General features: G+C 44.4%; 3 protein-coding genes across 4 annotated transcripts; 1 reads left to right on the top strand and 2 right to left on the bottom strand.

Annotated features, from left to right (window-relative positions):
• Positions 1-115: 115 nt before the first annotated feature.
• Positions 116-1,180, bottom strand: npb (neuropeptide B). Its single transcript, XM_037472456.2, has 2 exons — positions 711-1,180; positions 116-283 (listed from the first exon to the last, which is right to left on the bottom strand). Exons 1-2 carry the CDS (start codon positions 972-974, stop codon positions 155-157), a joined length of 393 nt encoding a protein of 130 aa, XP_037328353.1. The 5' UTR covers positions 975-1,180; the 3' UTR covers positions 116-154.
• Positions 1,181-1,248: 68 nt separating this feature from the next.
• sgsh (N-sulfoglucosamine sulfohydrolase (sulfamidase)) lies at positions 1,249-6,297 on the bottom strand. Its single transcript, XM_062564423.1, has 9 exons — positions 6,003-6,297; positions 5,311-5,471; positions 5,123-5,228; positions 4,675-5,042; positions 4,295-4,376; positions 4,016-4,219; positions 3,262-3,428; positions 2,959-3,176; positions 1,249-2,330 (listed from the first exon to the last, which is right to left on the bottom strand). The coding sequence occupies exons 1-9, from the start codon at positions 6,082-6,084 to the stop codon at positions 2,147-2,149; spliced, it is 1,572 nt and encodes a 523-aa protein (XP_062420407.1). The 5' UTR covers positions 6,085-6,297; the 3' UTR covers positions 1,249-2,146.
• A 59-nt stretch (positions 6,298-6,356) lies between these two features.
• Positions 6,357-13,541, top strand: LOC119218311 (sodium-independent sulfate anion transporter-like). Of its 2 annotated transcripts, none has more exons than XM_037472637.2 (15): positions 6,357-6,485; positions 7,199-7,424; positions 7,537-7,760; positions 7,911-8,103; positions 8,602-8,687; positions 9,401-9,617; positions 9,819-9,997; positions 10,087-10,159; positions 10,503-10,614; positions 10,691-10,746; positions 11,584-11,724; positions 11,798-11,925; positions 12,132-12,231; positions 12,344-12,477; positions 12,587-13,541. In XM_037472637.2, the coding sequence occupies exons 3-15, from the start codon at positions 7,557-7,559 to the stop codon at positions 12,695-12,697; spliced, it is 1,734 nt and encodes a 577-aa protein (XP_037328534.2). In that variant the 5' UTR covers positions 6,357-6,485; positions 7,199-7,424; positions 7,537-7,556; the 3' UTR covers positions 12,698-13,541. The 2 variants fall into 2 exon arrangements, with proteins under 2 accessions (XP_037328534.2, XP_037328533.2); XM_037472636.2 differs by having other exon boundaries at positions 6,357-6,498.
• Positions 13,542-13,650: the final 109 nt, after the last annotated feature.

Genomic DNA, 13,650 nt, shown 5'->3' with positions numbered 1-13,650 from the left:
AGAGTCTGTAGCGGTCCATCGTCCGCGCTCATCGCCTTTTCCTCTGCTCCATCAGCCCCGCACCCTCATCCACCCCTCTCTCCTTTCCTTTACTTTCGGTGTCCAGAGACGCGGTCCCGGAGGACCAGGACTGTTTGCGCAGGTCGGACCGGCCTCACGCGGACAGGCAGTCCAGGGAGTCCAGGGTGAGGAAGACGTCCGCCTTGCACTGGAAGGTGCCCGTCCCGTCCCGCAGCAGCTCGCAGCTCTTCAGGTTTGGAGAGATGTCCTTCACGCAGATGGCCTGGAGGAGGCAATTGTAGATGAACAACAAAAAAACACATCTTACAATTTACACATCTATCACATATTTTGTATTATTCTGTAATAAGCTTTTGTCCGTCTTGGTAAATCGGAATTATTAACATTCCCATTAGCGCACAGCCACTAATGACGAGGTTTAACCCCTCGACGCGCTCACTGGTCCATTTAAGAAAGTTGTTTCACGTTCAATATTTTGTTCTCAACAAATGTGTGGTCGTCTTCATGAGATGTCATCTCCCAACATATACGGTTTGCTTCCTTTCAATAGTTTTATTTGTATTTTCACTTGTGGTGCTGAAATAAAAAGCGTTCCTCCTCGCCTCTTAGTTTGATGATCAGTGTAAAACACGACAACAAACTCCCCTAAAGCGGGAATAGAGAGAATAAAGTTTCCTGACCGTCCTTACCATGCTTTTTAGGATGGAGATCTGCTTCTCGGTCTCTGGAATCAGGTTGTTACCCGCCGTCTCCCCGCTTTCCATCAGCGTCTCTTGGGACTCGGACCTGCGGACGTACGGTGACCTCCTGATGCCGGACAGCAAACCGGAGGCACGGCCCACCGAGTAGTAGCTGGGCCCGGTCGACTGCTTGTACCAGGCTTCGACTGGATGGCAGGAGATGAGCAGAGATACGCCGACGCACACCACGGCAAACCGGACCGACCTCTCCATGTCTGCAACCGTCTTGGTACTTTTTTACGCAAGGGATCAAACCGCGACGCCTTTCTCGTCTGTTGTTGGTTCAAGGGCCGAACTTGGTGTTTGGGTGGAAAACTTTCTGCTGCTTATATAGGATGAATGTGCGACGATATCGTGACCCAGGATGCTCGTCGAATCAGAATCGAGGTGGGCGGATGGTGATCCGTGTGTGTGTGTGTGTGTGTGGGGGGGGGGGGGGGGGGGACGTCACCTTCTCCGACTTTTGTGGAAATCATGACGTAAGTGGTCATCTGAAAGATGGGAATGTTTTATTAGATGACTGAGGAGGGAGTTTGTCTCACTATGTGAAAAACTACCCCGATGTCTAAAAGCAGCAACACAAGTCATAAAGTTAAAGAAGGCAGACTGTTTCATTTCAGACACAATGTTCATAACATTTTTGGATTTGATTCAATTCCTCTGGGTGCAAAGTGCGTAATAGCCGTTAGAAAGGTTCTGGTGTTTACCCACAGCACACAACAACAGGGCACAACAACAACAACATAGAATCACTGTGTGTGGCTTCAGGGGACCTCACCATCAGGGAAAAGGGGAACATTAGAAGAATAAAAAAGGAGATCAATAAACACAAGTGAATGATCGACTAAACCAAATTATATTCCGTCCCACCAGCTTTCTACATGGATGGATTGAGAATAATTCTTACTTCAAAGTGAGGAATCTTCTGAGGAATCAATAGAAACCCTTTTCCTTATTGATTTGCTGACTTCACCAGCAGTGTGTCATGAGCTCTACCGCCTGCGTATCAGCAACACAGGAGTGATGGGGACTAAAAACAAAGAGGGATGCATCTATATTGTTTGAATTACTTATATATTGTGTAACCATGTTGCCCTCGTACGAAAGAGCAACGTGGTTATGATGGAGGGGTCTGGAAGAGGGGAAAATGTTCCTTAGAACAAATTGAGACGGATAAGAAGGACTTGATGATGAAATTATCTTGAGGAATAATAAAGCTTTACCAAAAACAATGTTAGGAATTAATGCAATTCCAGTTTTGTAAAAGCAAAGGTTTGATCATTTAAAGCAGCGCTGATAAAGAAATTATGGGCTATTTAATTAAAACCACAGACATCATGTCAATCCAGATGACTAAGAGTACCATTAGTGTCCATTAGAGTTCATCAGAGTCTGTTGTAGAGCGGTCTGCAGTGCGGCTCTAGTTTGTCCTCCAGGACGTAGTCCGGTCCACAGACCCAGGGGTCCCCTGTGTCCCACTGCCACTTCTGCAGACTCTGCCTCAGGCTCTCCAGCACCGCGCTGTAGGACGGGTCTGACACCAGGTTCCTCGATTCCAGCGGGTCGGTCCTGTGTCAGTGAAACATTTGTTCAAATTTATAAACGGAGAGCACAAACATTTTGTTGCCCTTTGTTTTCCTATAATTAGTAGCAGATAACATTTCATTATGGGAGATTAAAAAACTGATGGATAAGGGTGGTTGGAAATAAAGTTAAATTCAATATACAAATTGAAACAATATTCACATTTCTTCCTAGCATTTAAGTCCAAAAAGCATCATTTCAGCTTTCAGTTCTTCACCTAAGAGATTTTTGCCTCTTCGTTGCATTACCCACAGAAAACGAAATGATGATTCATTTCATTTTAAATTGATTAAACATTTTCTCTTTATTATGTATTCAAATTGTGTATGTTTTTAGCACACCTTCTCTCCGTTATGTTGTCAGCCTTGAACACATTCTCATGACTATGTGACTAAATTATAAATGGTGGCCGCTGTACTTCATTTAAATTAGACATCATCTGGAAAATCAACGTCAGGTTTTGTGATCACTCTTTTTTTCGGGCTTCGATCCCTCAGCTCATTCACCGAATATGACTCATTCATTGAATCATTCATCAGTTTCTCATGATGATGAACATGTGTCTCCTAGTGAAGCTCGAGACCCCGATGGAACAAAGCGAGCTGCCACAGACCTGCTGTCAAACAGCTCCCAGCGCTCTCTGTAGTAATACTGCTGCAGGCTTTTGAACCAGTGAGTGGCCTCGCTCAGCCTCGTGCGGTTCAGCAGGTCCTGGAAGGTGGGTGACACGTACAGGTCCTGGTCGATGGGGAAGGGCATGCGGTAGTGAAGGTTGTGGAGCAGGTGGTACGACCCCTGGTGGACCGAGCGGGTCGGGTAGTACATGGTCACCTGAAATCAAAACGACGATGCAGCGGTCAAGGCCTTGTTTTTGCTTTCTGCGTGGCCCCGTGGGGACGAGGTGATGCTCACAGACCTCGTGGAGGGACTGGCTGCTGTAGACCGTGTGCCAGCTGTGGGGCTCGGTGACCAGCGCCGGCAGCAAGGAGCGACCGGTGAGGTGGACCGGGGTGGCGGGGCCGCCGGGGAGGCTGTAGGTCGGGTACGGAATGGAGAGCCAGTCCAGAATGGTGGGAGTGATGTCTGCCAAGAAAGAGAATTTGGGTTTCTAATATGTTCTCTATTGTTACTGAACATCTTTAGTACAACATGTGACTGTCGATTGAGAAACATATATCTACACATGGAGTTTGAGATTTTTTCAGAGGAATTAAAGGATCGGGTGTTTTATTTTATTTGAGGGTCCTTTATTATTTGAGAAAACAGGTCTGTTCCTATTGGAGATACAGGCTTTATCATTAGACGGAAGTAATTATGTTTAAGTTTAACATACACTTACTATTTATACACATGAATGTCATTTTACATTGATGCTATTTTAATATTTATTCCATTATATATATATTATGTTTACCCTATTTTATTTGAGCTGCTGTGGCTGATGCATCATTGCTAAGTCTCCCTCTTGTGGCCGATTGAGCACATCAGATGAACACATTGACGTTCATTCATTTGCGTGAGTGGTCCCAAACCTGGGAACATTGTGGAAAAGAACATTTTGGTTTCCCCTATGATGGAATGCTGCCTGGTTTCAGCGCTTTGCTACTAAATTTTATGGTCTATAGACATATTTAAAGTGTTTCCAACCTCTTGGTGCCACCATCTCTTACCCAGCAGGCTCACGTAGGCCTGGCTGGTGTCTCCCCATCGGCCCCTGTGCTCGGGAGAGGACACCAACATGGGCTCTGCAGTCCCAGATCTGTACAGGTTGGTTCTGCCGTTTGGGAAGGGGATGCCGTTATCTGAGCTGTAGATGACCAGGGTGTCGTTCTCATAACCAGCGTCTTTGAGCTCCTGAAGAACCAAACCGATACCTGCGGAGGAGATTTGTCGTAGCTCAGTGCTCGACTCTTCTCTTGTCTTCATTGCAGCTCGGTGTCGTTTCTTACCTTGGTCCAGCCGGCTGACCGTGGTGTACTGCGCAGCCAAGTCAGCTCGTGCCACGGGAGTGTCCGGCACAAAAGGAGGAACCTGTACACGAGATGAGGACAGACCAGATTAATATGTGCTAGGAGCTTTGAGACATGGATCAAACCTTTGACCTTCATTTTAGGATTTGTGATTTTGTTTCTTTATTATCAGAACAGCAGTGACCATGAAGTTAAAATAAAAATGTTTACACCCGACAAAGATTAAGTTATAAAAAAACAGGCCGCTGCAGATACAGCAAAAATGTAACATTTATATATTAGAAATATAGTTAACAGCTTATATCTGTTTTCTAGTGAGATTTCCACATTTAACAACATGAAATCCGTTAGTCACTGACCTTTACTTGTTCTGGTGTGTAATATTCGGGTGTCCAGTCTGGTATCCTACCCATCCCCTTTTCCCCGTTCCCAAACTTCTCACAGAACGCTCCATACTGGGGCTGCGAGTGTCCACACCTGTGGGTATCATGAAAGGCAACGTACAGGAAAAAGGGCCTCTCGTCGTCTTTCGTAACGTCTTTATTCTCTTCTTTCATTCGCCTTTGTTCAAAAGCCTTTTCGTCATGTGTCTTGAAAAACTTGCGGACCAGGAGTTTGATGCGGGTGATGTTCCTCCCCACCTGGAGGACAGAATTGTTCTCCTCCGTGTATGCAAAATCAAAAGGGTATACAGATCCAGGGCCGACATGCTTCTTCCCAATTATACCTGTTTGAGTGAGAGAGTAAGAGCGGATGAAGTGGTGATTCGGGGCAGGAGAGTTTACGCCAGTTGACTTTGTTACTCACCCGTGTGTACGTTGGCTCGGCTGAGGAGCAGGGGCAGACTTTGCACTCCGTCAAACGAGTTGAAGTTGTGAACACCCTGGTGAAGCCCGTACATGCCGTTCTGGTGCTAAAAACACATCAAACCAACCAAAAAAATAAATATTTCCCCTGTGCACAAATCAGAGGCTTCCATGCCTGTGTGTTTGTACCTGCGGGAGTCCGGTGAGGATGGTGGAGCGGCTGGGGGAACAGCTGCTGACGGAGGTGAAGGCGTTGCTGAACACCAGGCTGCGCTGGGCCAGAGAGCGCAGGTGAGGGGTGTGCACCACAGAATTGTTGTACACGTCAGTCTCAAAACCTGCATCATCGGCTGAGAGATGGAAAAAAAAAAAGCATTTGGTCCCTTACACTGTATGCGGACAACATTTTGTAACCTGGACTCTGGGATTTGCCCCTATGATGCCCACTGATGTTTTGAGGATAGGACCTGTGGTTGTTTTAGTTTATCCCAAATGGATGATGGAAGAGGTTGAACACGGTGTACAGTACATTGAGGGAAGCCTCAATTAAATTATTGTTACACAGTTGGCATTGTACACTGTCGCATTGAGACAGACATCTTAAATGAAACACTGAGGAGCAAGTGAACATCATTATACAGAGCCGCGTTTCTGTTATTTTGTCCCCCCCACTTTATCGTAAAGGAAGTGTAAACAACACATCGAACCTCTCTGTTTAACGCAAAATCATTTATTATAGGGCTGTTATACTGTATTTAATAGGTGTAAAAAAGTAAAGTAACTCCCTAAATATTTCAGCATAATTCCAGTCCAATTTAAAAGGCATTTGAAATCTTTAAAACTGACTTTTGTCTACAAGATGTAAATGTAACTACACTCACCAATAATGAGGAGTACATTCCTCCTCTTTGACTCTCCGATACAACATGATGCCGAGATGAGAAGAAACAGCTCGAGCAGCATGATGAGGACTAACTCACTAGTTACACGAACTAGCTCTCAGCTATCGTAGTGTCCCATAAATCTCAAACTCTCTGCCCGTTTGAAACATCTAACGTTACTAGAGAGTTCGACAAATAAAGTCCTTAAACTGAATTCTTGAGGGACACAGAGGGACAGTTACGAGCCAGCTGCATCCTCGTCAGTGTCGGATTTGTCTTCACGTCTTCCGCAAAATACAACTTAGACTCCGCCCACTCGTGGTCACATGATACAGATCACGTGGAGAAACAAAACAGGAACTTGACTCGAGGATAATCAGAGAATTGACTCAACGTTACATTTTAGGAAGTGGTATTAGAAGTGACAGAAACGCGTCAAACCAAAGGGAGCTGAAAATCACAGCTGAACCACGGAATAAAGAAGTAATCGGATTTAGTAAGAGTTTTGTTAATATTCCGTTTCTTTTGTTGTTTATTCGGCTTTCTTTATTCTATTCCATTCTGTTGTGTAACGTTATTGTTGTTTATTCTGTCCTATGATCTTGTTCTTCTGCTCTATTATTATAACAACATTATTCTGTGTTGTTGTTCTGTGTTATAGTGTTAACTGTGTTAAATGTTTTATTTGAAATGTTTTGTTGCTTTTCCGGTGTAATTCCTGTTTTTCGAATTCTATTATAATACCTCCCTGCTCTATTTAATTATATTTAACTGTGTTGTGTTTTCTATCTTTACTTTTTTTCTTTCTGTTTGTTCCAGTCATACAGCTACTTCATTTAAATTGTTCCCGTTCCACTATGCCCATGCAACCTCTGATTGTTGTAGAATATAAAGGCTTTGTAAATATAAACACATTATAGGACACAATGAGATATAAATACATTATTATAATGTAAGCTGGAGCTTCTAGTTACTCACCAAACACTGAGGAATAATTGGTAAAATTTCCATGTGAGGGAGTTTTATACGTTGTTGTAAAAGCATATCGGTTCAGCAACAGGTATGCAGAGCCCTGTATCACATGATTATAAAGACCTCAAAGCTTGTTAAGGGCAAGACATGTAGGCTATGACTTCTCAGGTGACCTGGCAGTTTGAAAATTAATAGATTTAAGATTTTTTTCTCTTGTCTTACAGAAAACATCATGCATCTGCAAATTCGGCTTCCGCTGTCTTTGATGCGTCGTGTGTTTTTCCAGAAAAACACGCAGCCAAACTGACACGTGCATGCACACACAGAGCGCATCTTTGTTGTGTTTTCCTGAATGCCGTGCATCGGGGTGAGGATGAGGGAGAACAAGCCACACTCTCCAAAAGCTGATGACTGACACATAAAGTTCAGGAGGAAACTTATTCTCTTTCTGTAAGCGGCTTTTCCTCTGTAACCTCCTACTGATGTACATATCAAACATTCTTTTTCCTATGTGCACCTGTTGCTGTCTCCTCTTACTATAAATAAATATCCTTCTCTCCAGGTTCTCCTTCTTCAGCTGAAATGGATCAGCCTCTTCTGGACCGACTGTCTGCTTGGGGCTGCTGCTCCTGCAGCACCTTGAAGGCCTGGCTGCCGATCCTCACCTGGCTGCCAAAGTACAAGCTGGTGTGGCTTCAGATGGATCTGCTCGCAGGCCTCACTGTCGGCCTGACAACCGTACCGCAGGCACTGGCTTACGCTGAAGTAGCCGGCCTCCCCGTGCAGGTCACTCCTCTGGGTTTATTTGTGAAAGTTCATCTTCTGGAGTCAACTTCTGTTCATATTCAGTTCTCTTTTCAGATACTTGTTCAGCCACAAAGCGGTTAAAATGTTCTGTGTTCTTTATTTCGAGCCCCATTATCTTATACTCCACAGTACGGACTCTACTCTGCCTTCATGGGAGGCTTCATCTACACCATCCTGGGGACGTCTAAGGATGTGACACTGGGTCCCACGGCCATCATGTCCTTGTTGTGTTTCTCGGTGGTGGGGGGGCAGCCACATCGAGCCGTGCTGCTCAGCCTGCTCTGCGGACTCATCCAGTCGGGAATGGGATTACTGAGATTAGGTGATTGAAGCAGGACGGCCGAGGTCAAGTAGAAGCATTGTGATGCATATTTTTTTATGTTATATATTATATGTTGTTGTTGTTGTTTTGGATGAAGAGGTGGGTCTTAATGTAATCAACATGCATGAGCCGAGTGGAACAAACATACTTTCTTGGAAATTAAAAAATATTTTTTTTTCTTAAATCGCCATTAATATTTTATTGTTGCATTTTCTAGTCTGTAAACTTAAGAGTTAGCTCTGTATCAAAAACCTGATACAGTTTTAGAAACTAGTTGTTGAGAAAGGAGATATAGATGAGTCTAGAGAGACGTTGTGGTGATTAGTTTGTACAGGAGGGGGGACTTCCTACCACCCATCTATGAGTTCCTTATCTTAACCACACACACTTCCTGCAAAGTCTGTTTATCCGTCAACCATTTTGGTTTTATTCAATTTTAGTTCAAGGTTAAGTGTCGTCTCTCAACAAATCGTTCATTGCGATGCTCTTCTTCTGCAGGTTTCTTGCTGGACTTCATCTCCTTCCCTGTTATAAAAGGTTTCACTTGTGCTGCTGCGGTAACCATTGGCTTCGGCCAGGTCAAGGTGAGGAGAGTTAAACACATCTACAAAAACATCAGTTCATCCATTCAGTCCTGCATGCAGTGCATGCATTCCTTTAGGAACAACATTTTATTATGAGATATATATGATAAATTGAACTGAGAGACAGCTGAAACCATTCCTTGTATTCAAAGTGACACCATTTCAATTTTGCAAGAATAATAAACAGATCTTGCTCTTAACACATGTTTAAACGGCTTCAGGGCTGCAGCAGTCTTTGTTTTGGTATGAGCTGTAGTTAATGGTGGCTGATTTTCTAAATTACTGAGTATTTTTACTGACTAGATGGCTTTTCCTCAATCGGTCAACAATCATGGATGTCAGTGGTATTGACTCAGTCAAAATGATTAAGACAATGACTGAAATATGTTGTTAAAAGAAAACAAGTGACTGAGTTACAATTATTTATTCTTTTCTCTGTCCAGCAAAAGTTACATAGATCCACCTTTAAGTGAGGGCCCAAAACTTTATTTTATGGTTTAAATGAATATAAAAGAAAGTTACTGCCCTTTGCCAAATATAGAAAGAACATCATTAAAATAGGATTTTGTTTGATTTGTGTGTAAACTCATTATGAAGTTACTGCTTCCATATAAAAAGCAAACGATCCTGTGTGTTTGTATTTGAACAGATCTACCACTCTTCCCTGTGTCAGTGGTTTCAGCTGACGTTGCTTCCTTTTTTTCTGTTTACAGAACATTCTGGGCCTCCAGGGTGTTCCTCATGAGTTCTTTCTGGAGGTTTACTACACATTCTACAAGATCCCAGAGGCCAGAACAGGGGACGTGGTGCTGGGCCTGCTTTGTCTCGCCGTGCTGGTCATGTTGTTCTTCATGAAGGAGAGCCTGGGCTCGGAGGAAGCTCCTACCTGCTCCACAGTTGCCAGGAAACTAGTGTGGACCGTTGCCACCAGTCAGTACCTGTGTGGTTGTGACCATGTGTTTGTGGGTGTGCGAGTGCTTGTCCTCTTCAAACGCACGGACAGCAATGGCAGTGTTTTACAATGGGTTCAAAGAGCCCAAATTGTATATAATGTTTGCCTTTCTTTGAATTGAGTGGTACTCCGGGACTCTGATATCTGTATCGTTTTGTCCACGTCTTCTCTGTGCTCAGTGCGCAACGCGCTTGTGGTCGTGGCTGCATCCTTGGTGGCGTTTTCCTGGAATGCTTACGGCCATCCCGTGTTTACGGTCACTGGGGAGACTTCCCGGGGGCTCCCTCCGTTCAGACCTCCACCCACCTCAGACACCACAGCCAACGGCACGTTCGTCTCCTTTGGAGAGATAGTAGAGGTGAGGAGCAGTGGGACGATGCTGCTTTCGCTTCTCTAAGAGCTCACTAGTTCACAAGTGGAGGCTTCCTCCCTGTGTGTTTTTTGCAGGACTTTGGGGGAGCGCTCGCTGTGATTCCCTTCATGGGTCTGTTGGAAAGCATTGCTATTGCTAAGGCTTTTGGTAAGTGTTTTAGCCACGCTGGTGGTATCCTCAGAGGATGAATCCTAAGGAATTGTTATCCCTGTGAGACTTTTCTCCCAGCACAACAATGTTTTTGATATTTGTTGTTCGGACGGAAATGTCTCAGGGTCGCTTGTAATAACTGGTGATTAGATTAGATGGCATTTAACTCAAAGTGCTGCCAAAGATCTGATAGCATAGCTGTGTAGACTTTTTGGCTCCATCAATAAGTCACAATGGCTTTAACCAACCCCATTTCGTAGCAATAAAAAAAATCATGGCGGCTAACGCATTAGTGTTTCATCAGACTTTGGACTGATTTGAACTTCCTGTTTCCCCTCAGCCAGTCAGAACGACTACAGAATTGATGCCAACCAAGAGCTGCTGGCAATTGGTGTGACCAACATCATGGGCTCCTTTGTGTCGGCCTACCCTGTGACCGGCAGCTTTGGAAGGTCTGTGAGAGAGAGGGAGAGACAGAGACTTCAGATGTCCAATATTTACACGGTCATGTTTTCTCCTCACATCCAGGACAGCAGTGAACTCCCAGACTGGGGTTTGCACTCCAGCTGGAGGGATCGTCACCAGTGAGTCCCGGCACTCTTTAGCTGTATCTCGTCCTCCCTCCTGTAGAGATGCACACTTCTCAGTCCACTTTTTTTATTCTCCCTCTCTCCTGTTGAGCTGTCATGGAGATCAGAGGTGGACGGGTTAAAGGGAAACGGTCTTTCAACATGACAACATATCTCGAAAACATATGTTAAACAAAGGCACTACTTACTGATTGTAAACCAAGACCAATAATAACACCTTTTTGAGAAATACGGTTATATCTCTCCCTTCCTCTTGTATTTCAGTGTGCATGTTTAAATTTAATTTCTGCTGAGTCCCTGCATATTGTGGCAACCCAGGGGAAGTGAGGCCAGATTCAGGGCTGAAATAGAAGGCTCGGAGACAGTAATCACTTTGACAAAAAGGGTCCTTTTTAATAACAAGATCCCTTTCAACAAAAGAAGGGTTATTTTGCTCTGGGGTTGTGACTCAGGTGTACTCCACGGGGTAAACCGATCCTTCCATCCTGTTGTGGTAGAGCAAACGAGGTGAGGCCAGGTCCTTGTTGCCTCTTCTAGCTGCTGTCGATCCTCTTTCTCCTGCTACGTCTGCTTCCTCCTCGCCGCTGCTCAGCTCCGTGGATATATCCTCCTCCCTCTAATTAGGTGATGGGCTACAGGTGTGACCAATGCCACGTGCCTTGTGGCTCCAGCACCTGCACTGGATAGTATACCCCCTTTATCACCTCCCCTAACCCAGGCTAGGGGATCTGCCTCCAGGCTCCTCCCCCTGGTTTGCCTCAATATGTCTTGGTTTGGAAAAGAGGAATCTCTCCCCTTCACTCTCTCTCTCTCTTTGTGTTTTTTTTTCAGGTGTGATAGTGTTGCTCTCCCTGGCGTTCCTCATGCCGGCCTTCTACTACATCCCCAAAGCCTCTCTAGCTGCTGTTATCATTTGTGCCGTAGCTCCCATGGTGGATTATCGGGTCGTCAGCAAGATGTGGAACATACGCAGTAGGTGTCCCCTCTGTCTCGCGTGTATTAGTGTGTTTATTATTGTGGTCCCATGCTCACGTCCCTTCCACAGAGCTGGACCTGCTGCCGTTCGTTGTGACGTTCCTGATGAGTTTCTGGCAGGTGCAGTACGGCATTGTGGGAGGTGTGGCTGTATCTGGAGCACTGCTGCTCTACAACATGGCAAGACCACCAATAACGGTAACATTCTGTGCAGGACCGTTAGTGTCACACTAAAAGGAAAACACATATGCCATTTTATTACCATTAACAATAGCTGCAAAATACCAGAGGGCTTCATCTTTTCGACCTAACTCCTGCTCTTCCTTTGAGTGATGACAACATAAAACCCTATTATCAAACAGTACAGTGTCTGTGAGTTCATGTCATGTTCCTGTTGTGTGCAGGTGTCTGATCACGGTGTGCTGGTGATGGAGTTAGGCAGTGGACTGAGTTTTCCTGCCACAGAGTATCTCAGCCACATCATACACACTCAGGCTCTGCAGGGTTCGTAGATAATCTGTCTTTAGTTAGAGGACCATTGCAGTAATGTGAGGTGATGTCGCTCTTGATCAGCCTTACTGTCCTCAAACCTCAAACCTCAACCTGTCTCCTCCAGCGTGTCCTCCGAGGTCAGTGGTGCTGGACTGCCATCATGTCAGCATCATAGATTACACCGTGATCAATGAGCTCAGGGACCTGCTGAGACAGTTCCGACTGCGAGAAGTGCAGCTGGTCTTTTGCAGATTGCAGGTAAGGCCTTTTTCTTTGGGACCAGAAGTTAGCTAACAAAATATATGTTGGTCCCTCTGTGTTTTTTTTAATCCAACACCCTCTGTATCTGTCTTCCTCCCACCTTCAGCTCTCTGTTCTGAAGGTTCTCCTTGCAGCCGATCTGCAGGGCTTCAGCTATAAAGATAGCGTGGAGGCGGCGCTGCAGATGGAGTCGGAGCGATTGAACACTGATCAGTGACGTTTCTAATCCTAGATTGTTGAGCTGTTATCCAGTTTAAAAGAAATGAACTACCTCCAGGAACTGGCTTCACTGGCTGTTACAGCTCAACAGGACTTGAATCTTCTCCAAGACGACGTTACCATCGCAATAGTAGACAAGAAGTCTGAAACTGTGTTTTGGAGTGTTTCATATTCTTTTGAGGGACATAATTATTTTTGATGGAATGAGGATGCAATAAGAGAAATACTATTTACACATTTTTTGAAGGGGATCTTCTATGGACCAAATCTGAATTTACACAAAAGGAATAGTGATGACATGTGATTCAATAATGGACCAGAGCAAAGACAATGCTTGTGCCACTATCATTATTTATCTGTCTATCTTGATGGACATTGCGATGGCTTTCTCTTTGTTAAAAAATTCTCACTCTACACCGGAGTAAAATCATCAAAACAGGATATTAAATGTTGGCACACACAAGGCATGCGCCAAGCCTACTCAAAGGTTTTCATCTTTGCATCAGAAATACATAGTATTTTATTATAGATAGATAAACAGGGAAACTAAACTAAGCTAAAACAGGGTGGGGGTTGTGGGCAAAACCCAAGTGCTGGTAGTCGACCTTGGATCTAGACGATCATCTTTGGCACCACAGGATTATAAACATTGACGCACAAACATATTGATTATCAGATGACCCAGAACACCATTTGCCTCTATGTTCAAGAGCACAAACTTTCTGTCGTACTAAGGTGAAACATTATTGCAGTTTTCCAAAACTTTTTTTCATGTTTGTAATTGATTGCAATTTCTGATTGTGCTACATTTCTTTGTTTTCAAAGTAAAACATTTACATTTACATGTGAATTCAAGCGTGTGTGTTACCGTAAAGTCACCTGATTGGTCCCTGCATCATTTCAAGTAAATTAGTGTTCATTGATGATCTCCAATGATGGATATTAAGAGTG

This window comes from Pungitius pungitius, chromosome 9 (assembly GCF_949316345.1).
Source record: "Pungitius pungitius chromosome 9, fPunPun2.1, whole genome shotgun sequence".
NCBI lineage: Eukaryota > Metazoa > Chordata > Actinopteri > Perciformes > Gasterosteidae > Pungitius > Pungitius pungitius.
This window is presented reverse-complemented; position numbering and strand designations above follow the sequence as displayed.

Coding starts and splice junctions, on each gene's coding strand:
- npb (XM_037472456.2), bottom strand. CDS start 974: ATGGAGAGGTCGGTCCGGTTTGCCGTGGTGTGCGTCGGCGTATCTCTG. Junction 284..710: donor TCTCCATCCTAAAAAGCATG/GTAAGGACGGTC, acceptor TGCCTCCTCCAG/GCCATCTGCGTGAAGGACAT.
- sgsh (XM_062564423.1), bottom strand. CDS start 6,084: ATGCTGCTCGAGCTGTTTCTTCTCATCTCGGCATCATGTTGTATCGGA. Junction 3,429..4,015: donor GGCCTACGTGAGCCTGCTGG/GTAAGAGATGGT, acceptor CTTTCTTGGCAG/ACATCACTCCCACCATTCTG. Junction 3,177..3,261: donor GCAGCCAGTCCCTCCACGAG/GTCTGTGAGCAT, acceptor TTTTGATTTCAG/GTGACCATGTACTACCCGAC.
- LOC119218311 (XM_037472637.2), top strand. CDS start 7,557: ATGGATCAGCCTCTTCTGGACCGACTGTCTGCTTGGGGCTGCTGCTCC. Junction 9,998..10,086: donor CCTTTGGAGAGATAGTAGAG/GTGAGGAGCAGT, acceptor TGTTTTTTGCAG/GACTTTGGGGGAGCGCTCGC. Junction 11,725..11,797: donor CAAGATGTGGAACATACGCA/GTAGGTGTCCCC, acceptor TCCCTTCCACAG/AGCTGGACCTGCTGCCGTTC.